The sequence below is a fragment of the Miniopterus natalensis genome, chromosome 9 (genome assembly GCF_054644295.1).
Source record: "Miniopterus natalensis isolate mMinNat1 chromosome 9, mMinNat1.hap1, whole genome shotgun sequence".
Classification (NCBI taxonomy): Eukaryota; Metazoa; Chordata; class Mammalia; order Chiroptera; family Miniopteridae; genus Miniopterus; species Miniopterus natalensis.
The window spans coordinates 8079302-8103926 of NC_142089.1; the positions used below are offsets into that span (position 1 = coordinate 8079302).

Sequence of the window (24625 nt, forward strand, 5' to 3'; positions counted from 1 at the left end):
CTGGACCGTGCCTTCAGGTATTCGGAAGTCAGCCCTGGCGAGAAACAGTTGATCGAGAATTGGTCCAAGTTCAAGCCCACAAGCATTCCTCTGGCGCCTGCTCTGGGCCAGCTGGGCCTGGGGCCTGCATTCGGAGGGGAACGAAGCCAGTAGCTGCCTTCAGGGGGCTCCCAGTCTAGATGGAGCCAAGACCCCACTGTTCCAGAGTGTCACCTGCAGTAGAACAAGGACTCAAGGGTGGGATCCCAAAGGGTCTCAGTGGCAATGCCAGGGAGGGTGACAGGTTTTTAGTCAAAGCAGTGACATTTTCAGATTTGCGTTGCATTTTTGCTGTGATTACAAGACACTGACCACGATACCCCCATCAGGAGCAGACCCTGAGTGCGAGGCTGCTCTTCCGGATCAACTCATGTGGTCCCCACAGCAACCCTGAGAGGTAGTCGCTGCATAGATGAGGGAACTGAGGCCCAGAGAGGCTCAGCAAATTGCCCAAAGTGACACAGCTGGAAGGAGCTGGAGCTGGGATCTGAATCCAGATGCCAAGCTGCATTTTGGAGGCTGACTTAGCAGGGGCAAGAGTGAGGCAAGGCAGGAGCCCAGACAGGATGGTGGTGACCTGAGCTGGGACCAAGGCACTCTAGAGGCAAGCTGAGAATCGTGTGGGCAGTTGGTCTGTGGCCAGCCCAGCCCAGGCTGCACTTGTCCCAGGCTGTGGTGGGTGGATGGGTGGGTGACAATGGTCTGGCCTGATACTGGACAGTGACTGGACCTCCCACCCCATTGCCTCTGGGGAGACGCCTGGATCTGAGGGGCTTATTGTCTGGCTGTCCCTCACATTCAGGAGAACCTAGGGAGGGACCCACTTTCCTGAGGCCCGTGCCAGTGAGCTTAAAGGTCAGGGAGGTTTGTCTAAGCCTGAAGGGCGTCTAGAGTCCTGAAGTAAGAGGGCATCTGGGGAAGGAAGGAGCTGAGGACTGGGAAGGGCCACCTGAGCCCATGTGCTCAGCTCGGGGCACTTAGTAGCTATGGGCAAGAAGGGCCATTGACTGGACCCTGGCACATGTGGAACTTAAATATGTTGATTGTGGAGGGAGCAGGGGGTGACATGGAGCATGGTGGGGAGGCTCTGAGGTAGTCCCCACTTGCCTCCTTCCTGACCTGGGCAGTTCTCTAGGCCCCTCAGCTTCCTGCGCTGTAAGATGGGGGTGATCCCACTCTGGCCCATGTGGCTCAGTTGGTTGGAGCATTGTCCTGTGCACCAGAGGGTTTCGGGTTCCATTCCCAGTAAGGGCACGTGTGTGTGTGGAGGCAGCCAATCAATGTGTCTCTCTCAAGTCAATGTTTCTTTCTCTCTCTCTCTCTCCCTTCCTTCCTCTCTAGAATCAATTAAATAAATAAATAAATAAATAATAAATAATAAAATGATGAGGGTGATCATAACACTGTGACAGGATCATTAGGTTCTTGGTCCAGGGCCTGGCATATAGTGGGACTTGGCAATGTCAGTGTCCCTACTGTGTGCCCCACCAGGAGCTGGAGAAAGAGGACTGAGACAGGGTCCCTGGCCGAGCAGGAACCTCTGCTTCTGAGGGGATGAGAGCAGTGCAGGCTTCCCCTGCTCCGGCCACAGGGGCCTACCCCCGTCTGTGCCTGGAACTCTCTCCCAGGCCATGGTGCTGGGTTACACACATTCACAACCTCAAGGGCTCGGGCAGCCTGGCTGTGGGGGGATCTCAGACCAGAAGCATGCAGTGGCCACTCCGGGGACAGAGCAGAAAGCACTGTCCTGGGCCTGCTGTGTCTGGACAGTCCCAGCTCCGGGGGCCCCCAAGGGTTGAAAATGAGGGCCATGTGGGCAGCACAGGAACATGGGGGTCGCCTCTCAGCCCCTTCCTAACATCGTGAGTGCAGCCTGCCCTTGTGGGCGGTGGGCTACAGTGGCTGTGGGCTGCAAAGAGGTGTTTGGAGAGAGGGCGCCGGACTGGCTGAGGCTCAAGGGTCAGTCTGGCTTGAAGCCAGGTAGCTGTGGCCCAGATTTCCACCAGCACCTTCTAAATTGATGCACCCACAGATGGCTGAGGCTTCAGGCCCATGTTTCCAGTCTCTGGAATGGTTTGCTTTGCAAGGGAGGGTCTGTGACGCCCACACCAGGCCCCACTGTTTATTCTTCCTACAGGTGCCAACCCTGGGCACTCACCACCTGCTGGCTGGGCCTTGGCCTCCACCCCAACCCAGGCCCCCCACCTGGGACCACCCTAGGGCTGTGGTCCTGGAGGGTCCTTGGTTGGTACCCCTGGCATGTAGGGGCAGATTCTTTTCATTACCCAGAGCTGGAGGTCTGGGGGGTGGGGGGTGGTCAGTGGGACACATATCCTCTTAGGCTTGGCTGACGGGCAGAAGCTGGAGAGCTGGGGGGCTAGGTTACATAACGGGCCTCTGGCTGGCTGGCTTCATTTTCCAAAGCCCGACCTGGGAACACTTAACACGGCACAGCCCGTGAGGCTGCTTCTCACGCGAGCTGGGCGCCTGGCCCTGGGCACTGCCTGTCAGCACCAGCTCTGTTCCCAGCCACCCCCCCACACAGCTGGCACTCCTGGCTGCCCTGGGGGTCCAGACAGGCCTCCCCAAATGGCAGAAGGAGGAGGAAAGCATGTGGTCACCAGCTCCTGGGGGGCTCAGGGACCACAGAGGGTTATGGTGGGGTACGCCTAGGGGAGGTGGCAGCAAGGGGCAGGTCCCTTGTCAGACTGTAAGGACCCTCCCAGGTCTGCATACCCTGGGGGACCAGCACCTGCTTTCTGCCTGGCTCCCTGCTTAGCCCCCTGTGAACAGAATCTTGTGGAGACGACAGAGTGGGGCTCTCTCCTTAACCCATTTCACAGATGTGGAATTGGAGTCTTCAAGAACTGTTGTGCCCTTAGCCAGTTTGGCTTAGCGGTTAGAGCGTCAGCCCTCAGACTGAAGGGTCCCTGGTTCGATTCCAGGCAAGGGCATGTACCCCTGTTGCAGGCTCGATCCCTAGCCCTGGTCGGGGTGGGGGTGGGAGGCAAATAATCGACGTCTCTCTCACATCAATGTTTCTCTCTCTCTCTCTCTCCCTTCCACTCTCTAAAAAGCAATGGAAAAATATCCTCCAGTGAGGATCAAAAAAAAGAACTGTCGTGCCCAAGGTGGCCCTGAACTGGTCCTACTCCTTTGGGAGCAGCTCTCAGGAAAGGGCTCAGCCAAGGTCTCTGATGGACGTGGCTTGCTGGGAGACAGCTGGCGTGGGGTTGATGGCCATTCAGGCCACCTGCTCCTGTTCCCCTTTCAGCCCCTTACTCAGGAGCCTCCTGGGGCTCCTCCTCTAGTCCTCATGGGTCACTTCTGCCCCCTCCCCTCATCCAAGGACCTTGCCAGGCCCTGGGTTAAGCAGCCCCAACTCTCCAGCTCCACTCCCTCTGCCTGTCCTGACCCCAGCCCCAGGCCAGTGAGAGAGGCCCCCAGCCTCAAGGGGTGGTCCCAGAGGAGGCACAACCATTGGCTTCTTAGATTGTCCCATCAGGAGGCCAGGAGAATCAAGGCAGGAGAGGGGGCCTGGGGCTGTGGGAGGGTGGGCTTCCAGCTTGGGCCACCCTGACTTACTCGGGCCTCTGGCTGCTCACCCTGCAGTGACTGTCATTGAGGGCCAGGCCGTGCGGCTCCTGGCTTGCACCCTGTTAGCTCTGTGTGGCCCTGGGAAAGTTACCCACCCCCCAGCTTCTTCACCCCTGTCATGGGGATGACAGTACCCTCCTCATGGGGCTGACGTGACGATTAAAGGAGATAACGTATGAGCCGCGCTCAGCATGGCCTCTGGCCTGAATCAGCATAGCTGTCATCACTCTGTGCCCACCTGGGGCTAGGGACACAGCAGCATGCAAGACAGCCATACCCACCCCTGCTGTCTCAGCTGCGATGAAGAGCCCCCCTGTGTCTGAGCTGATTGCCAGCCGTCCAGTTTCCTGGCTTCCCCAGACCACTGAAAGGCCTGCGGGCCTGCCCTCGTGTGTGCTCAGGGAGGAAGGAAGCGAGGTGGGGGCTGGGGAACCTCTAGCCTGGACAGAAGGAGTGTGGGTGACTCTCTGTGGGAGCCAGAGGAGGACAACCAGGCAGCAGGACTGGCAGTAGCCAAGGCAGGGAGGTGGGAAGCAGGAGGCACATTTGGGGACAGAGAGAACCTGGAGATGAGGCGCATGTGCCCTAGAGAGCGGGGGAGGGAGGGGCGCAGCTGGGCCTCTGCAGCTGGGTATATGCAGGGGGCGAGGGCTCCTTGTGTTCATCCCAAAGCTGAGGGTTGGAAGAAATCATTGCCACTACCCTACCCACACATGAGGCTGCTTTGGGGCTGGCTGTTCTGAAACCATAACCAAGAGTAGCCCCTGCCATGTCTGGTACAGGGGGTCTGGGCTGGGTAACTGCTTGGGGACCACCCCCAACTCTTCAGCCCTGGCCTCCGATGGGTGGGCACTGAGACCAGTCATGGCTGCTGGGGACAGATTGTCTCATTCCCCAAGCCCGGCCTGACACCCCCACACTGGCCACTTGCCCATGAACACAAGCTGGGGCACCCCCAGGCTCCTGTGGGCTCAGGCCCAGCCCACGTGGGTGCCAGTGATCAAGGACCAAGGAGCCTGCGTTTGTCCATCGCTGGCTCCGAGCCTGAGGAGGAGGGTAGGCAGGCATATGGTTTGAATTACCCCACTGCCTCTTGGCATCTTAGCCCTCAGCTAGGGGTGCAGGCCGCCTAGACAGCCACCTCGACCACTCTCCCATCCCCCCAGCCCTGGGGTGACACCCCCCCCCAGCCGCCCTGGAAAGCAGAGCCTTCTGCTGCCAGCTCCCCCTGCTTGGACCTCATGCCTCTCTGCTGCCAGGCGTCTGGTAGGTGGGGTGTTCAACTCTGCCCCGGCTCTGCCCCCAACTCCAGGCTAGCTCCTGTGGGGCCCTGGCAGGCTGGGGGGCCACGCGAGGGTCACGCAGAGGTGGCTAGGCAATATGGTATTTCTGGATTTCCATGAGGCCAACCCACTGCCCTCTGACTGCCCAGCCTTCTCCCCTAGGTGGCTGTCCAGGCCCCCAAGTTGGCTTTGAAGCCAGACACTCCTGGGTTCAGATCCAAGTTCCCCTGCTTCTTAGCTGAGCCCTTTTCCTCATCTGTGCCTGGGGACAATCCCACCTCCGTGGGGGGAACCAAAAGGAGTGGGCAGGCCCAGCTTTCCTGAATACAGGGCAGAGGTCTCTTCCCAGAGGGCAGCCATAAGTTTTTGTTTTTATTTTCTAACTAGATAAAAATTTGCAGTTATACAAGGTTTTGGAATAAATTGACTGGTAACTTTCATTTTCTGTGTAGCTGGGTTTTTTATTCTTCTTATGGTTCTTTTTGTGGGTGGCTTGCACCCCACAAGCTCCTCCACCTACCAACCCTTGCGACCTTCCTGTCCCCACCCTTCCTCTCTGATCCCACCCTTGTGCCCATGGTGGAGGGGGCACTGAAGCTGTATATTGGCGATGCCAGAGGCTGTTTGCACGAGTTCGGCCTACCCAGGGCTCCATTCATGGTGCTGCCTTTGGTGTGGGTGACACAGTCCAAGGAGGGAGGCAGGGGAGGGTGGGCAGCCTAGGGGGCTGTGGCCAGCCCAGAGAAGGGAGAGGCCCTTGGTGAGAGCCCAGAGGGCAGACTCTGACCTCATTGGCAGCCGAAGGGTAAGGCCTGCTTGGCAGCTTCTGCCCTCTGACCCCTGAGGGCCTCCTCCAGGCCTTCACTCAATGGAGCTGGGAGATATGCCTTGCGCTTTTTGGGGAGGGTACCTGACTGGGCAGCTGAAACAGCTCTGAGATCACTCCATGGCACCCTCATGGGTGCTTCCACTCCTCATTGAGAAACCCTGCAGGGCCCAGCTAGGGCTGGGGTCAGAGGTCAGGGCCAGGGGGCTGGGATTGCTCCTGGGGCAGCACATTTTCCTCCTCTGAAAACTTATTTTAGCAAAGAGACCATGGAACAATCGAACTCTTTTCCGGACCTCTGCTGTCCCCAGACAGCCAGCCCATCCCCTCAGTGGGGGCTCCGAGGGGGCCGGGAAGTCGAAATTTGTAAAATGTCTGTAGGAGGGGAAGAAAGGCGCTTTGTGTGGGGCCGGGGCCCTGGCCATTGGTCAGCTCCAGGGCCCTCAGCTGCTCCCAGAATGCTCCCCTCCCCGGGGAGGGCCCAGCTTGCCGGCCCAAGGCCAGCCCCAGGGTCCCTGCAGCCCCTCTGCAGCCCCTCTGCAGCCTTGTGCCCACAGTGTCCAGGCCTCAGGGACCCAAGTCCCCAGGGCCGCCCCGCCTCTGAGGGCACAGGCCTGGGGGGAAGGCCTCCCCGGGCCTCAGCATGTTTCTCTACTGGAAGAAGCGGGGCGCCTATGAGCTAGAGGCTTTGCCCAGTGCCCTGGCCGGGCTGGAGCTGGGGGCCGTGGAGCGATTCTCCTGGAGTTCCACCCTGGACATCATCGAGGACCTTGGGGGTAGGTGTGAGCCCACTTCCCAGGAGGGCTGTCGAAGGTTCCCGTACCTGGTCTACCTGGCCACCTCCTTTTGGCCAGAACCTGTAGGCCCAGTCACCATGCACAAGCCACTGTCAGTCATTTGCTCAGCAGGGATGTGGGAGCCAGAGTCCCTCCTGAGAGCCACTGCTGGTGGAGGAGAAGGGCCCAAACATGAGGACCTCGAGGGCCTCGGGGGCAGCAAGGTGGGTTGGGCATTGTGGGCTGGACAGCTGGGCTTGGAGCAGGGAAGCCAGGGCGCTGGGCTCCAGGCCTGGGCTCTGCCTCTGTCCTGAGTCTCCACGATCAGGGCCATGGGATGGGACGAGGTCCTCTGGAATGTTTACGCTCAGGCCCCAGGACAGTGTCACTTCTCCCATTATCCCCCTTGCAGAGGAGGGAGCAGGACAGAGAGATTAAGGCCCTCGAAGGGCGGAACAGGTAGTGGGAACGCTGAGCCCCACAGCCCGCATTTGGATGCTGACCTGGCCTTTTCCCAGTTGTGAGATGTGGGGAAAGTTGCGTAAATGAGCATAATGATGACAGCGGCATTGTGGGGTGGCTGAGAGGACTAACTGGGGTGACATAGAGCAGGGCCACAGTCCGTGCGGGACGCTATTATTGCTGTTATTTCATAGTAGCCCAACTAATCAGCTGCCCAGCAGAGCACATGGCTTCGGGCTGGCGACTTTGAATCTGCCAGGACGCTTTGGGGCCAGTGACAGAGGCCAGGTCTGGCCTGCAAAAGCCGGTTAGGGCGCAGGGTCCTGGGCCTCGGTTCTCTCCTCCTCTGCTCACCTCATCTTGGGCCCCAGGTCCAGAGAGCAGGAACCTCTCCTGGTACCCTTCCTGTGGCCAGAGGGGACAGATAGTGATGGATAGGCCTGGGGTCCACAGCAGAAGAGGACCACATGGGGTATGGGTTCCACAGAACACGGTGAGAAACGCTGCTCCTGGAAGGGAGAATGGGTGTCCTTCGTGTGATAAGCCCCTCCTGCTTCCTGTCTCGCTGGCTGCAGTGGATGGGACTGTGGCTGCCTGGAGGGGTGGGCGGGCACAGCGCTCACCTGGGCCCAGGGGCACTGGGCACCTTCAGAGGTGTGTGCCTGAGGCTGGGAGAGCAGGACTGTGTGAGGAGGAGCCCATGACCCTGGGCAGGGCATGGAGGAGGGGTCGGCAGTGGTGGTGGCCGACCAGGCTGAAGGAAACGCTGTCTGGAGGCAGAGGGTGGGTTGGGGGCAGTGTGCCTGGGGGCAGGCTGTGGGAGTCCTGTCTGCTTGTACTGCTTCGCCTGGCAGGTTCCTGTCTACCTGAGGCAAGTAAGGTGGCCAAGGTCCTCACAGGGCCAGAGATTTGCCTGAGGTCATTTAGCGAGTCACGGCCACAAACCCGGGAGGCCCAGCAGGGTCTGTTCCTCCCCAATCAGACTGTGTGCCCCTGGTCTCCCAGGGCTCTCCCTCCATCTCTGCCATTGAGAGAAGCCCACACTTTGCTCCTGCTGGACCCTCTGCCTAGGATGCTCTGACCACTCAGCCGGGTTCAGGAGCAACTTCTGTAAGTCCCTGCTGCCTCTGGGGCCCCACAGCTAACATTTAGAGGGTACTTGTCTGGTGCCAAGACCACTCTTTGAGGCAGGGACAATTCTTAGTGTCCCCTTTATTCTGGAAGGGAAGGCTCAGCAGGGTGGTGAGTGGTGGCACCCAGACACACAACCCCGGCCCTCAGCCTCAGAGCCATAGGACAAGGCCCCGCTCACCCATGTGTCCCTGTGCCCACTCTGCCCTGGCTGGGAAAGAGGCTCCAGCACAGTGGGTGGGTGGGTGGGTACATGGCACGTGAGCAGACCTGGGGGTGAGCTGAGGCAGGCCGGATGGGCGAGCCTGGCACACAGCTGTCTGTGTGGGCTCTGTCCTTTGCAGCCAGCCGGTCCCTGGCCTGGTCCCATTAAGGGTGGGTGGTGAGCCCCAGTGCCAGCCCAGCCCTGTGATGGGGGTGGGGCTCATGCCCAGAGCATGACTGTCTCGACTCGGAATGTCAAACTCATTTCTGCAGCCCTGTTCCTGTTCCTCCCTCGGCCACTCTTGGGTACTCTGAGGAGCCTGCGGAGGAAGCCCAGGGTGGACAGATGGGCAGGTGCCCACAGCAGCCTCAGCCAGGGGAAGTGGCCGGCTGGCTCTGGGCCTGCGGGCAGGAACTGTGTGCAGTTTCTCTGGCCCAAGGAAGGAATTCTGAATGTGTCCACCCACCTCTTCTCACTGAGCCTGAGGGCTGTGGGCAGGCAGGGCAATAGTTGGGGTCTCCAGATCTCAGGGAACAAGGCCAGATATGGTTCTGGCCTATAGGCAGGGACAGTGTCAGAGGTTATGGTCCATGCTCCTTTCTCCCCGCCTGATAGTGCTACCCCAAGATGCCCCATGGGGCTTTGGGAAGGGGACCATATTTCTTTCCCAAGCCACCTATGATGCTCTGATCAGTGTCAGAGTAGGGAGAGGCGGATGGTTCTTGGGGCTGGTAACATTTGCCCAGGACATGCCCTTCTGGCTTTTGGCCAGATGTGGGCCAAATCTTACCCTTCCGCAGGTTGCCCTGGTGAGGGGTCCAGTCCTAACAGCCTGCAGCAGCTGCTCAAGCATGCAGAGGCTCCCAGGAGGGCTGGGCTGGCGTGGGAGGGGGCATTCAAGGCCACAGCTGCTTCCTGGGAGTGGCACCCTTTGCCTCACCAGGCCTGGGGTTGAGAGATGGTGGGCGGGGAGGTTCTGATTTCTTGGGGCAAAAGGGTCAGTAGGTGAGGGGGTCCCCTGAGGAATGACAACAAGGATGGTTTCTTGTACACTTGTGTCAGCCTGGGGCCAGCTGGGAAAGGGGCGCTTATGTGATAATGGGGGATGAATTCATGGATGCCAAACACTTAACTGTGCCAGGCACCAGAGGAGCACCGTGGGGCAGTGTAACTTAATGGTTAGGAGCACAGACTTGGAGTCTTGTGGACCTGAGCTCAAGTCCCAACCTCATCACTCACTAGCTGCATGATCTTGGGCAAGTTGCCCAGCCCTCTGAGGCTCAGTTTCCTCATCGGTGAAATGGCACAATGATCATACCTCCATCTCACTGTTGTGTGGAACAGTGCTATCCAACAGATAGATTCATCTATTCATAAAAATAGATTGCATTTAAATTTTTCTAGGAGCCACACTAGAGAAAAAAACTAAAAACAAACAAGTAAAATTTATTTTAATAATGTCTTTTAACTCAATATATTCCAAACATTACCATTTTAACATGTAATCAGTGTAATAAGTCATCAATGAGATTTTACATTCTTCTATTTTTTAAAAATTGATTTTAGAGAGGGAGAGGAAGGGAGATGGAGGGAGAGAGAGAGAAACATCAATTTGTTGTTCCACTTATTTATGCATTCATTGGTTGATTATTTTTATTTTTTATTTTTAAAAATTGATTTTAGAGAGAGAGGAAGGGAGAGAGAGAGAGAAAAAAACATTGATCGGTTGCCTCCCATGTGGGCCCTGACTGGTGTGCGGGACGATCTTCCAACCGAGTCACCGGGCCAGGGCCATTGGTGGCTTCTTGTATGTGCCCAGACCAGAGTTGAATGACACTCTAACCAATGAACTACCCAGCCAGGGCTACATTCTTTCCTTTCCCTTTTAGCACTCAGCCTTGAAAATCCAGTGCATACACAGCACTCTCCACTTGAACTAGCCTCACTGCCCATGCCCAGTAGCTACAGCAGCCAGTGGCTGCCATGCGGGGTTAGACGATGCTGGAGAGGGTCAGGCGGCGAGATGAGAGTGGGGATGGAAATCAGAGGACCCAGCGGGTGTGAGTTAAGGCAGAGCTACGGTATTGGGAGTGTTCCTGGAGCGACCTGGTGGGGATGACAGGTCAGATTAAGAGGTCAATTCAGGCCCTGGCAGGGCAGCTCAGTTGGTAAGAGAGTTGTCCCAACATGCCAAGGTTGCGGGTTCCACCCCCAGTCAGGGCACCTACAAGAACAAGAACCAACCGATGAATGAATCTTTAAGTGGAGCAATAGGTTGATGTTTCTCTCTCTCTCTGTCTCTCTCTGTCTCTCTGTCTGTCTCTCTCTCTCATCAATTAAAAAGGAATAGATCAATTCAAAAGTCCATTTTAGGACAATGGGATCAAGGAGGGAGAGATTCATCTGGAATTTGGATGTTGAGATAGACAGGCCTGCATTTGACTGGGGCCTTGGAAAACAGGCAGGACGTCAATAGCCGATGATGTGGAAGATGTGGCAGGAGGCAGGGAACAGAACCAGAAAGGACTGAGCCAACATCAGAAACTCAGTTCTGGCCTGGGCGAGGCAGTGAGTAACCTGCTGAGGGGGCTGGTGTGAGGCGATAGGGAATGGTGGGGACTGTGGAGGGTGGAAGAGTGTGTGCCAATCTAAGGCAGACACAACTTGGAAACTGGAGCCATCACAAATATGGGTCCAGAGCTGCCAGGCTCCTCTGGTTTGTCCAGAGAAGCCAGAAATCTGGATTTTTATGTGAAATCTGACTTTTCAGAGTTGGCAACCAATTCAAATTCTTTTGAAGCATTGTGCTCAGCCAAACAAAACATGTCTGCAGGCCAGCATCTGCCCAGGCGCCCTGTCGGCCAGTTGTGGTAGAGATCGTGTTGAGGGAGAGGCAAAAGCGGCATCCTGTGACTAAGATAGAGGGTGGGGGCAGAGCTGATGAGGGGCTTGGCTGCCTGGCTGGGGGGCTTGGCTGCCCCTGGGATGATGGGGGCTGGAGGAGCTGGGAGGGCGGCTGGACTATTTCAGACCCAAGGAGACAGCCTCTGGCACCTTGGGGGTGGGGGTAAGTTCAGGGTTGCAAGTCTGCATGAGGTCTGGCGAAGGACAAGTGGCTGGACACCTGCTCAGGTTGACTCAAGACAGAGAGAGTATTACAGGAAGCAGGGACCTGGGGGAAAGCAAGGGCAGGCACAGAGCTGCCTTCCCCTCCCTTTTTGCTCTAGGGCCCTCTCCACTGACCAGCTGCTTCTGTGGGGCCCCTCATTCTTGCTCCCCAACAACTGCAGGGCTCTGTATCCACTCAGACTGACTTTTCATGATCTCAGGGCTCCAGGGCCCAGAAGCAGTTGCCTGTCTCAATTCAAGTTCTCAGAGAGTGAATCTAATCAGCTGGGCTAGGCCAGGTGGCCACCTCGGACCCAATCAACTATGTCCAGGGTATGTCATCACCTGGTACAACATGTGCCCCTAACTAGGCCCACCTTTTCTGCAGGGCTGTAAATGAGCAGCTGTCTGGAGGGGAGCTCACGGCAGGCCTGTTCCCATGCCTGAGCCCTTCCCAGTCCCCAGAGGCCCCTCTCCAGGCCCTGAAAGCTGCCAGGGTCCTCACCGATTTTCCTGTGTTTGGAGTCTCTGGGAAGCTCACTTACAGGCCGCAGGAGGTTGATGCTTCAGCTCAGAGTACACAGAAAGCTAGATCCCAGGGGAGCTGGGACCAAGCAGTCCGGAGAGGAGGGTCTAGAAAACAGATTGAACACCTTGAAGGAGCTGAAACTGAGGGTTAGAGGCTAGAGAGGTCAGCTGTGTAGAACTCCAGTGCCTGGAAGAACTTCGGAACCCACACATCAACCGCCCTGTGGTGGCTGTGTGAGGTGGCTGTGGGGTAGTCCAGCCCTGCAGTGGCTGTGGCCTGGAGCTGTCATAGCGGGACCTAGAGAGCTGGGAAGGCAGTTCCAGAACCCCGTGGTGGAGGAAGTAGCCTGGAGCCCACAGAATTTAGAGCCAGAACCCAAAAGTCTTGGGGCATGGGGTACAAGAACTTGACCCCAGGCCCAGAGTTTTGAGAAGCCAGGGTGCATGGGAAACTCCCCCTAAGCTAATCTAGGGCCCAGGGCCCTACGGAAACACAGATGGTAGAAGGGGCTGCTGGAGTTTTGGTAGAGAAGAACCCTGCCTCTGCCACTCCCCCCTTAATTAGCTACCTCCTGGCAGGCAGGGCTGGGGTGGGGCAGGGCCAGCAGGGCCATTGACCCAGGGACCCTTCAGGGTCCTTCCAGGGCTAGCTCCCACCTCAGCTGCCCCTGCCTCCAGGCTAGAGGCCAGACAGACACTGATGGCCCTATGGACAGGGAGGAAGCAGAGATTCCCAGAGGGAATCAGCTGTGATTTTGTGAGTGGAGTAAGTAGGTCTGGCCTGAGAGCCCCAGGCTCTCACTGCTCAAGGAACCTGTGGGACACTGTGCTCTTGCTGCTTCTCAGCCCTGAAGCCTCAGGACACCTTGGAGCCCTCTGTGCAGATGCTGCCTGAGTCAGCGTCACCCCTAAGAGTCCCCTCCCCACTGCACTATAGACTGCTGCTCTCCAAAGGGCCATCCTGTCTGCCGGGCCCCAAAGTGAGCTCCCCAAGGCTTATCAGGCTTGGCACATGGTGGGCCCTCAGGGGACCCGTATGTGTGTTTGCTGAGTGAATCCAGAGAGCCCAGAAGACATGGGCCCCACCACAGTTCCTTCTGCCAAAAATCCCTGAGGGCAGGAACTGCTTTCTGGTCACCTGTGAGTCCCCGGGGCTGACCTATGTAAGGGATACATGCAGTAAGGCAGGTACCCAACTCTGGTTGAGAGGCCCACAGAGAAGGGGCCAGGGAGACTTTGGGAGAGGGACCCAGGCGCCACTGGAAACTGGATCTTCCATACCTGAGTCTCATTGACCCAGAGCCTCTGGCATCAACCTGGGAGTGGAATGGGGTCTCTGCGAGTTTTGTCCTTTGGAGGAGTCTTGGCCATCTCCCCGAGGCTCCGTTTCTGTAGTGCAAAGTGTTTTTGCAACCATTAAAAATGCTGTCCAAGTATCTCGTGATGCCATGTACTTAAAGTACAAGACCAGGCAAAACTAATTGATGCAGTTAGAAGTCTGGACAGCATCCCCATGTGGGGGTGGCTGGCAGCCCCCAGGAGGGGGACTTCTGCAGAGGGGCTGGTGGTGTCCAGCTTCTTGATCTGGGTGCTGGCTGTGTTGTGAAAATGTTTTCTGAGCTGTGCACTCATGATAGCTGCACTATTCTGTACATACCTCTACTTCCACGAAGTTTTAAAAAATGCTAACCAACACAGAGCTGACAGTGAAACAACAATAGCCACCAAGCCCACTCCCTTTTATGGAGCCCTGACCCCCTTCTTGACAGCGTCTAAGGGAGGGAGCTCTGCTGGGGGTGGGAAGCGAGGGCGCAGGGAGCCGCCTGGCCTGCGTTTCCACTTAGACGGTGCCATTTGGACCAGGAGCAATAGCAAAGTCGTCTAAAATGCCTTATTCCCACTTTCCTGGCGCCTGAGAAAATGTCTCCTACCACGTCAAGCCAGAGGTGCTTGTCCATTTGAGGGGGCTGGGGGGCTGGGGGAGTCGGGGGGGGGGCGGAGGGACGGCCTTTGGTCACACCCGCGACGTTTCAGAGGGGGGGCGGGGCGGGGCGGGCCGCAGGCTCCCCGCAGGCGCCCCGCGGGGGGTGAGGGCGGGGCCGCGCCGGCCCGGAGCCCCGCCCCCAGCAGGCGGGGCCGCCGGCCGAGCTCCTCCCGCCGCCCACCTGCCCCGCCCCGCCTCCCGCCGAGGGTCCCGCGGCCGCGGCGCTCCGGCCTCTCCCCGCCCCGCGCGCGCCCCCGCCGCCGTCGCGCTCCCTCCGGCCGGCCCGCGGCGCCCCGCGCGCCGCCCGCGTCCCCGGCCGCCAGGCGCCTTCTCCATGGGTGAGCGCGGGGCCCTGGCCATGCCCCGCCGTGCAGGCCGCCGGCCCGGCCGCCTCCGCGCCAGCTCGGGGAAGGGGCGGGCAGGGGCCGGGGGCGGGACGCCGAGGGGGCGCCGGGGGGGCGGGGAGCGGACTAGGCCCGTCCCCTTCCCTCCGCACTGGGGGCTCCGTCCGCCCCCTCCCTGGGGAAGGTCTGCCCGAGGTGGGAGGTAGACGCCGGCCTCGGAATCACGGCGGCGGGGTCCAGACTCTGCCCCCATGTTGGGGCTCGGTCAGCAGCACCCCTGCCCCTGGCCCTGCCGGCTGGCTGGAGTGGGCAGCCTCTCTGCCCCCTTCCCTGCCCCCTCCGCTGTTGCACCCCAGCCCCTCGAAGAGAGGCAGCTTGGAGGGGGCCAAATTCTGGGTCAAAGATGGACAGTAGGTTAGAGGGGCATCCACACATAGGGTGATGTGGAGGGCAGGGGTAGAAAGGGATCTTGGACCCCTGGGGCCTCCTCCCCCCCAGCAGTCCTGCAGGGGTCCCCCAGGAAGTCAGGGGCCCCACAAGGTCGCTGAGCCACCCCACCCCCCTCCCAGACTTGTGGGACAGAGGGAGGGAGCAGCTTATTTCCAAAGCTGTTTCTCCCGGTGGAATCTGGACAATTTCCCTGGGGAACAGCAACAAGAAAAGGGCTCTGCAAACAGATTCCCGTGCAGATAAGTTGGCATTTAAAAGAGAAAGGGACACTGACCTCCTTTGAAGGGAGGTTTGAGGAGACAGCCCCACCCATCCTCTGGTGGAGAGGCTACTGGGGCCCTGGGGGAGCCTGGGGGCCCCTGCCTGGGGCGCACCCTTTCCTGGGCCCCACCCGACTGATAACCTCGTGGTCATCTTCCCTGCAGACTCCGGGATCCTGACTGAGGAGAAGGGACTGCGCTGTCAGAACCCAGACTGCATGGATAAGGGGCGAGCGGCCAAGGTAGGGAGCTGGCGGGCCTGGGGGCTGCTGGGAGCAGAGGGGACAGGGCTCTAACTATCCTGTCTGTCCAGGAATGGACATCCATGGGACCCTGGCAAGGGTGCAGCTGGCTCAGCCACAGTGCTGTCTGGGTTCAGGAGTGGGTAGAGACACTGGGTGGCTGGTTTTGGAGGTAGAGGGGCTGCCCCTGGCTCTGGAGCAGCAGAGTGGGGGGACGGGGGATTTCTGCAAAAGCAAGAGCAGCAGCCCTTTTCTGTGCTGCAGTCCTTACAGCAGCCCTGAGGTGACAAGAGCTGTGGCCTCATGTCACTGAGGAAGCTGAGACTCCTGAGATTCTGCAGGGGGAAGGCCACCCCAAGGTTCTGTTCCAGTGCCAGCTGGCACCCTTCCTATGATACTAGGCCACTCTTCAGGCCTGGGCATGGGTCAGGGACACTTTGGAACTTTGGGACAGTGACTGTGGCCCTGGAGCTGACAAAGAGAAGGGACAAATTGGTCCTGGAGTGCCAAGGCTCGGGAGCTGGGAATGAGGCAGAACAAGAGGGGTAATGATCAGCAGGATGCAGCTCCTCTGCCTGTGACGTGCTGGGCCTTGTGCCATATGCTTTCTGTGCCTTATGCGCCACTTGTGGGAGCTCTGCTGAGACGACATCATGGCCACGTTTTTCTGATGAAGATACCAAGGTTCAGAGAGGTCCTGTGACTTGGCTGAGGCCCTGCAGCTCAAGAGAGACCAAGCCAGGGCTTGAACCCATGTTCACCTCCTCCCAGCACACATTTGAGTGACAATAGTAATAACTGCCACTTCTTACTGTGTCAGGCTCAAGCTCTCTGAGGACTCAGTATCACTTCCTTCTGAGATCTGTCCTGTCATTATTTTCATTTACAAATGGGGAAACTGAGGCTCGGAGAGGTAGCTCACCTGGGGACAGGGACACATTGCTAGGATGCGGTAGAGCTGGGATTTGAACCCAGAGTCCAGATCTGTGTAATGCCAGAGCCTGTATGATTAACCACTTTGTAGCTCAGCTCTGCCAGCTGCAGGAAATTAAAAATGCCACCCCACCCCCCAGGTCCCCTTACCGCCCTCCTCCACCCAGACACATAAGCATACATTCTGCACAGGAAGACCACAGTTAGAAGGAACAGCTAGAAGGAACATGGAGGACTGTTCTGGGGGTGGGGAGAGGAGGGGGAGGCTTCTAGTTGCCGTAGTCACCAGGCAAGAGGGTGTCTGTGATTCAGACACAATCTGCTGGCACGGATGGTGCCTGGCATTGGGGCTTTGGTGTTGGCTGGTTGCCTCTCCCCCAGATGGGGGCTCCTGGCAACAAACTGGCCTCATTACCCCCACTATACAACCTATCAGGAGCCTGCACAGCCTTGGGGACTCTGCCTGACCCTGAGGGGTGGCAGGAGGTGCAAGGCCACACTGTCCCGGTCCCTCTTGTGGACAGCTGCTCCTGGGGCAGGTCCTCAAGCTGCTGCCGGCAGGAGCAGGGGTGGGAGGGCCTGGACTGTGCAGAGGTGAGGCCTCTGGATAAGAGCTGGTTTCAGAGCAAGTGTGGGATCTCTGCAACCTTTGGGTCCTAACTCCAGCCCAGCCCTGGCCTGCCTGGAACTCAGCAGTGCTGACATTGGCATCGGCAGCCAGCGGGTTGCCTAGCCTGCAGGGGGAGAGCCCAAGCCCTGTCACTGGTGGGACCTACTTTGGGACAAATGGCACAGACTCACTTTCAGGGACCTTAGTGATCAGAGGGAGGAGGGCTAGTCAGGGGGTACATCCTGGAGAGTGGCCTCTGGTGGAAGTAAAAACATCGATAGGCCAGCAGGACGGGGGAACTGCCACAGGCAGGAGTACAGAGGTCTTGCCAAGGGGATGTGACTGGAGGAGAGGGTGAGAGGAGGCGAATGACACCCAGGCACTGAGAAAGAGGGGCAAAGAATATCCTTATTGTTAATGATAATAACAACCATCACCGACTGAACACACTTATGTGCCTGATGGTTTGTTAGGCCCTCATCGAACCCTGGTGAGAACCTCAGGAGAAAAGCATTATTTCCCCGCATGACCTGTGAGGAAACAGGCTCAGGGGGGGTGGAAGAACTTTCCCACGTTATGCAGCCTGACTTGGCCTCGAGTGAGGTCAAGATCCTTGCTTTTTTTTTTTTAAATATATGTTTTTATTGATTTCAGAAAGAGGAAGGGGGAGAGAGAGAGAGAGAGAGAGAAACATCAATGATGAGAGAATCATCGATCGGTTGCCTCCTGCACGTCCCCTACTGGGGATTGAGCCTGCAAGCCGGGCATGTGCCCTGACTGGGACTCAAACTGTGACCTGGTTCATAGGTTGATGTTGAACTGCTGAGCCACGCTGGCTGGGCCAGAGCCTCCTTCCTTTTTTTTTTTTTTTTTTAATATATCTTTATTGATTTCAGAGAGCGGAAAGAAGAGGGAGAGAGAGAGATAGAAACATCAATAATGAGAGGGTCATTGATCGGCTGCAGCCCACAACCCGGGCATGTGCCCTGACCGGGAATCGAACCCCGATCGCCTGGATCCTAGGTCAATGCTCAACCGCTGAGCCACACCCGGCCGGGCCAGAGCCTCCTTCTTAATCAGTCTCCTCCAGCCTCCAGCCAGCCTAGGAACAGCCAGCAGTATATAGTAGCTTTTTGAAGATGACATTCATTCATTTATTCACCCAATCAGGTGTAAGCATCTGCCGTAGCAGGCCCAGTTCTAGACTTAAGAGGTGCCCAGTAAACAAAGGTCCAGCCCTCCTAGAGCTGACATCCTCACCTGCTGGCAGGAGTGGGGAAGTGAGGACTTGGCTTTGCCAAACCGGCCGCCAGGCAGCCCTTGAGCAGGGCCATCTTTCAACAGGTCTGGACCCTTTTGCTTTTGGGCCCACCTTGAGGTTTTGTTTGAACTCTCCTGGGTACTGAGGCTTCTGAGATGAATCAGCTGCCCCACCCCTACTTCCTTCCCCAGGAGTTCACTCTGGGGGCAGGGGGTAACCGGGATGGGCCTCCTGGAGGAGGCCTCTGCCATCCAGAGGTATGAGGAGGTACTGAGATGGAGGAAAGCTGAGTGAGCAGGGAGGAATGTTGGGGCTATAAAGGACTGAGCAGGGCCTTGGAGATAGGGGGAGGGAGGCAGAGCTGGATGGGGAGCACCCTGATGTCAAGTGAGGGATCTGGGCCGTCTGCCTTGGAGACCTCGGGTGAAGACATGTAGAGGAGCCCACATCTGTGAGCTCTAGAGTCAAAGCCCTCCCCTTTCCAGCTGTATGACCCTGGACAAGTCACTACACCTCTCTGAGCCTCAGTTTCCAGATGGGTTGTGAGGAGGATTGAAAGAGGGCTTGTGTGTTTAGTGCTTGGCACAGAGCATGGCACACGGTAGGCATTCAAGACAGTGCGAGCTGTGACCATGTGTCCACCCTCTACAGAGGGGGAGAGAAACCCCCAGCCTTCAGGCTCACCTTCCTTCCCCTCCCTAAGATCTGAGACCACCCAGAGTTCCATCCCAGACCCAGCCAACCCCGTTCAGTGAGCACGTTTATGGTGCATCTGTTCTGTTCCAAGGGCAAGTGGAACTCTCAGAGTCTGTGGGGAGATGGGGAAGTGTTCATTTCCTCCCTCACGGAGGGCCAGTGATGATGATGTGATGGGTGTCCCCGCTCTCCTGCAAGGGAGCCACCAGCCAGACAATGTCTGGCCCTCTTGAGCTGGGCTCTTCGGTCAAAGTCTGTTGAAGACACCCCAGGTCACAAGGAGACATGGATGAGGGCTGACACTGGCCCTGGGGACACTGGGCTACCACATTTGAGGGGACAGAAGGCTTGGGGGTGTTTATCTTGGAGATGGCCCCTCAGGGCATCATCCTCAGACAAAGGTAATGGTCTGGTACCCACCACTCACTCAGCACCTACTGTATGCCAAGCCCTGCGTTCGGGCTTCACCACAGGGACCTCAGCTAGTCCTTGCACCCCTGCTTTGCAGTAGGTACCACCCTGTCTCCATTTTAGAGACAGGACACAGAAGCAGGGAGGTGAAATGACTAATCAGGATAAGTCATACCAAGTCTGTCTGCCCTCGTGGCCTCCCATTTCTAAGGAACTGTCAGGAAAGGGAGGTGAGTTTTTCTGCATGGCTCCCAAGGTCCCTGGCAGGGAAGTGAGTTTGCGTTCAATATCGGCAAGAGTTTGCAACAGCTGATGTATAGGTAGTGAGCACCCCCTGCCTAGAAGTATTCAAGCAGAGAGAGTACAAATTGGATTTGCTGACTTCAGAGTTCCCTCCCAGCTTAACAATGGGCTGTGAGGTGGCAGGGATGGGGGTGTATGTGTGTGTCAAGGGGAGGGGTGGCCAGATGGGGACCAGTGGACAAGGGGCAGAGGAAGGGGTGGATCTGAGATCCCTGTGGAGGAAGAATGGGCAGGATGTAGTGCCTGATAATGGGAGAGGTAGTCACCTATTCTCCTGCGTCATGCTCTTGGGGAGGAGGTGGGAGGTCAGGGTGCCCTTGAGAATGGCCAGATTCTGGGGTTCTCTGGAGGATACTGGTCCTTTTAGATGCTGGTCAGCTGTAGACAGGTGGCAGTCCAGTCTGCACCTGGAAAAAGGGACAGGACTAGAGAAGCAAGTCGAGTGGAATTCCTGGACTTTGGCTAAGTAATTTGGGGGGGAAAGGGGGAACAGGCGAAAGCCTAGGGTACCTGGCCCAGGAGGCAGATACAGAGGTCCCAATACATGTGACCTGGCTAGGATAAGTTGCCCTAGTGTGGACTCAGCCCCAAGGAGGGCAGCACCTGCTAGGAGGGGCCTCCGGGCTTGGTGAGGGGCCTGAGGGATTCGGTCTATGATTGGGAAAATGAAGGTGAGCCTGAATTGAGGCTCCCTGAGACTCTGGCCCAGAATATGCCCTAGGGTGGCCGGGGTCACTGCGCCCACCTCAAGGGAAGGGGGAAGATGTGCTTGGGGCAAGGTTGCCTGCCTCCTCAGCAGTGCCCCTGGATCCCCATGCAGTCCATGCGCTCCCAGTTCGTAGTGGAGAGGGAAGCTGGAAACCACCAAAGGGCAGAATGGCCCCCTTTGCAGCCATGCCATGTATGAGCCAGGAAAAAAGAGAGGGGACACAGAGACAGCCAGATGGGTTTCTCGGGCGCCATAGAGGCGCAGTTCAGAATCCAACCATTTATAAGCGAGCAGGGCTTAGGGCGATTCCCAGGGCAGGCTCAGCCTGCAGGTCCCTTTGCCTGGACCCCCAGGCACCTCTTGCTGACCAAGACAGCTTCCTGCTGTGCGGCCTCCCGAGGATGGGCGAATTCCTGTCTTCAAGCCCAGGTTAAAAGCTAGAGACTTTGAACTTTCCAGAGATCTGTAAAGGGCCAGACCCCTCGGGAGCAATACAACCGCCTCCCCACCTCTCCCCGCAGCCCGGACCCTAGATTACTCCCTGAGCGCTGGCTGGGCTTCCTGCCACCCCCTAGTCCACTGGGTTGGTCGCCGCCCTCTGCTGGGCCCTTCCCTTCCCAGGATCCCGGCACTCCCCCTTCCCAGCCTGGGAGCCGTTGGTACGCCCCGGCCCGCCCAGGTGGTAGCGCCCGCATCGACCTACCGTAATTCCCCTATGTCCGGCGCCCCCAGCTGGCGCAGATCGTCTGAGCCTGCCCCGTCTGGTGGCTCTGGTACCCCTGGCCTGTGCACCCCCTGGAATTTGACAGTCTTGGCCTGAGTTCCAGCTACTGGAGGAGACCCATGTCCCTAGGTGAGTCTTACCCGGAAGCTGGGGTGTTGACAGGGAGGGGGGCGGAGCACGGATCTGGGGCCCAAGACTCACCCTAAATTAATGGACAGACCCGGAGTGGAAAGTCCCTCGCAGTGTCAGGCCCGCAGGTGGGTATCAATGGGCTCTACCTCTGAGGGTGGAATGGGCCCAAGTGCCTGCCTCCTCCTCGGTGACTCTAGAGGGTAATCCGCTCCAAGATAGGGCCCCAAGATAGGGCCATAAGTAGCCTGTGCAGTCTCAGCTGTATGTGAGGTTTGTTGCCTGGAGGGGCCTTGCCTGGAGGGGCCTTGTTGCAGGGTGGTTAGGAGGCTCCTGCCCCATCTGGGCGTCTGAGAGGTGCTCCGAGGCCGGCAGGGGGCGAGAGAGTGTGCCTCAGTCTGTGGGGTGGCTGGGGGGAAGATGATGGGAGAGGGAGAGAGACAGACAACCCAGGAGAGGCCCTGCCAGCCTTCATCAAAGGCTGGGAAATGGAGGCCAGGGGTCCCTGGGCCCCACAGATTCCCCAATAACTTTCCCAAAGTTAGGGCAGCTCTACGCAGATTTTACTATTCCTCTGCCCTTTGGCCAAGGTCCAGGCACACATTAGGACCCAGCAGCCATCCCTAGACAGAAATTCTAGAGAACTGGCCAGTGCCTGCTTTGCACAGATGGGTAAGGGCAGGGTTAGGTGGGCCCCAGGCACAGGTCTGCAGCCCAGGCATGCATCCTCTCCCCATTTCCGCCCAAGGAGCCTTCTCTCTGGTGCTGGAGAAAGGTGCCAGGAGAAGGCACTGGCTGCGATGCTAGGGTCCTGGGCTCCAGGGTCAGGCACATTTATGCAGGGACAGGGTAGGAGGTGATGTTCAGGGTCCACAGCCCCTGCCTCTTTCCCTAGCACTAGATCCCACCCATTCAGACTGCTCTCTGGGGAGGAAGGGGCCTCACTGGTTTCTGGGGCCTGTGCAGCGAGCCTGGCCTGTGGACAGGTTCTCTACACTGCTGCTATCTGCCCAGGGCAGGGCTTTAGGGCAGGCTCTGCCTCCAGGTGGGCCCCAGAACCCAAAGGACAAGGGGTGAGGTCCAGGCCTAGCGGAAGGGAGGAGTTGGGTAGGCCGTTGGGAATGAGGAGAGCAGCCTGGCAGAACTGGCCCAGCCCTGGCTGACCTGCCCACGCATGCAGCCTCCACCCCTGGATTTCCAAGGTGCCAGATGAGGCCTTGGGGCTGGTAAGCTCCCAGGGGATCTTATCCCAAGTGTGAAGCCCTTAGGCATGGGTGTCCCTCCAGCCAGGGAGCCCCAGCTTCTGATGCCAGGCTCATCTGCTGTGGGCAGAGCACAGAGCTGGCCCCAGACCTTGACCCAGACCTTTGGTCTCTCCTGGACAGAGAGCTCCCTTACCCACTGCAGACCAGGACGGGGCCCCAACCATTGTGGGGCTGGGGAGGTGGTGCTAAGGGGGGAGTGTAGGGGGGTCTTGCCTTGGAGATTACATTATTCATCAGCCCAGCATCTGGTTTCTGGGTATCAGTTTCAACAAGCCGGTCCTGACTCATGAGCCTGGAGCTGGGGCTGGGCTGGGGAGGGCCCCCCTCCCCAGCGAGTCAGAGGCTGGGACCGCTTGGGCCTGCTATAGGGCATGGACTATTTCAGCTCTGTCTTGTAGAGAGGAGGTGGGAACCAGGAATCTGCAGAGGGCTCCTCCGTCTACTGGTACAGGGCCGGGGCCTCCTTTCCTCCCCAACTCTGTGGGCTCCTTAACCCTGCACTCTTGGCCCTGGCACAGCAGGGCCCTGACTCTTTTGGAGCAGCCCCTTCCCTGGCTGGAGGACCCAAGCAGGAGTGTGACTTAGGGATGGCCAGGGCCTGGTCACTAGGGTGACTTCCAGTCACCTGCCCTATCCCAGCCCTGGCGGTCTCCACTGGATCCGACCTGGTAATCCCAGGCCAGTGGGTTCCCCTATGCTGGCTTTGGAATCTGCCCTGTCTCCAAGGGGGCAGACCTTGAGGCACTGCTGCAGCACCTCTTGCCGCCCCGTGGTGCCTGAGACATGGAGAGTGGTACAAAGCACAGGCATCTGTTCTCCCACTTCCTAGCTGGTAACTTTGGGGCAAGTCACTTAACATTCCCAAGCCTCAAATGGAGATAGTAACAGTATCTCCTCCTTAGGATCCTGGAAAAGAGTGAACAGTATTTGCAGACCCAAACTCCTGGTACAGGCCTTGCACTTGGGAGGGCTCAGATGCTAGCCTATGGGGTAGTAGCAGGGGCAGAGGGTCTGGGCAAGACCAGTAGGATTTGAGGTGGAAACTGACCTACCCAGGTCAGCAGGCCCAAGGTCGTGGATGCTGGGAGGAAGGAGAGAATCTGCGGTCAGGCAGTGGGGAGGCCGTTGTTGACCATTGGCAGCAGGAAGGGACACCCAAGCCAAGACCTTCCCTGGCATGAAGACCCTTCCTCTGCCTTCATTCATCCAGTCATCATCTAGTCTATGCTGAGCACCTACTGTGTGCCAGGACTGTGTAAGTGTTGAGGATGTAGTGTGGGCAAGACAGCCAAGGTCCCTGGCCTCTGTAGAGGGTATTCTAGCAGGAAAAGTGATAAGAAGTGATCAAAGAAATAAAATAACTTCAGGTGGTAATAAATGCTTAGGAGGAAAGAATTCAATTTAAGAGATTTGAACGTGGGAGGGTGAGGGGCTATTTATTTTGAGAGGAGGGTGAAGGCCTCCCTGGGAGGTAGCATTTAGGTTGGGGCACAGTGCCAGCTGTTGGAAGATCAAGGGCACATGGTGTTCCAGACAGAGAACGCAGATGTGCAGGCACTGAGCTGGGCAAGTTGTAGGGAGGAAGGAGGCCAGCGTGATGGACCACCATGTGGTCTCGCTGGGAGGTGAGGTAGGAGCCAGGCCATTCGGGATTTTATTCTAAGCCACTGGAGAATTTTCAGGGGGAGGAGGTGACATGACATGATCAGGCATTAGTTTTTTTGTTTTTTTTTAAATATATCTTTATTGATTTCAGAGAGAGGGCAGCAGAGGGAGAGAGAGATAGAAACGCCAATGATGAGAGGGTCATTGGGGATCGAGCCCGCAACCCGGGCATGTGCCCCGACCAGGAATCGAACCTCGATCTCCTGGTTCCTAGGTCGATGCTCAACCGCTGAGCCACTCCCGACCGGGCCAGGCATTAGTTTTCAAAAGATCTGCCTGTGTTGTGGACAGTGAATGACTCAGGCTTTGGGAGTGGAGGCAGCCCTTGGAACCTCCCAGCCCCTGAGAAACTGCAGCCTTCCTCAGAACCGTCTTCAGACATAGCCCCCCTCCTCACCCTCTCTCCCAGTGGAACCAGACTGAGAAGGAGCTTTCTAAGGGGTGGGCCGGCTGATGACAGCACGGTCCCCTCACCCCATGGGTACTGAGTGTCCCAAGGAGGCCATTCCAGAACCCCCAAGTCAGAAGCCTAGGTTCCAGTCCTGCCTGTGGACTTTTATGTCACCTTATTCCCCACAATGGGTGTAGGTAATGGTGTCCGCTCCCGCCTCCTGGGAATGAGTGTAAAAGCGTTTTGAGCCCTAGCTAGTTTGGATCAGTAGTTAGATCTTCGGCCCTTGGTCT

General features: G+C 57.8%; 1 protein-coding gene across 3 annotated transcripts in view; it reads left to right on the forward strand.

Moving 5' to 3' along the window:
- The window catches only part of PLEKHG5 (pleckstrin homology and RhoGEF domain containing G5), a 48328-nt gene that overhangs the window by 5750 nt on the left and 17953 nt on the right, over positions 1 to 24625 (forward strand). Inside the window, exons 1-2 of one of the 3 annotated variants that reach the window (XM_087820154.1) lie at positions 14215 to 14277; positions 15159 to 15235. In XM_087820154.1, the coding sequence (XP_087676280.1) occupies positions 14274 to 14277; positions 15159 to 15235 (81 nt within the window). In that variant the 5' untranslated portion in view covers positions 14215 to 14273. Of the gene's footprint in view, positions 1 to 14214; positions 14278 to 14605; positions 14698 to 15158; positions 15236 to 24625 lie in introns of those variants that run through there. The other 2 variants (XM_016214678.2, XM_016214680.2) reach the window with 2 other exon arrangements.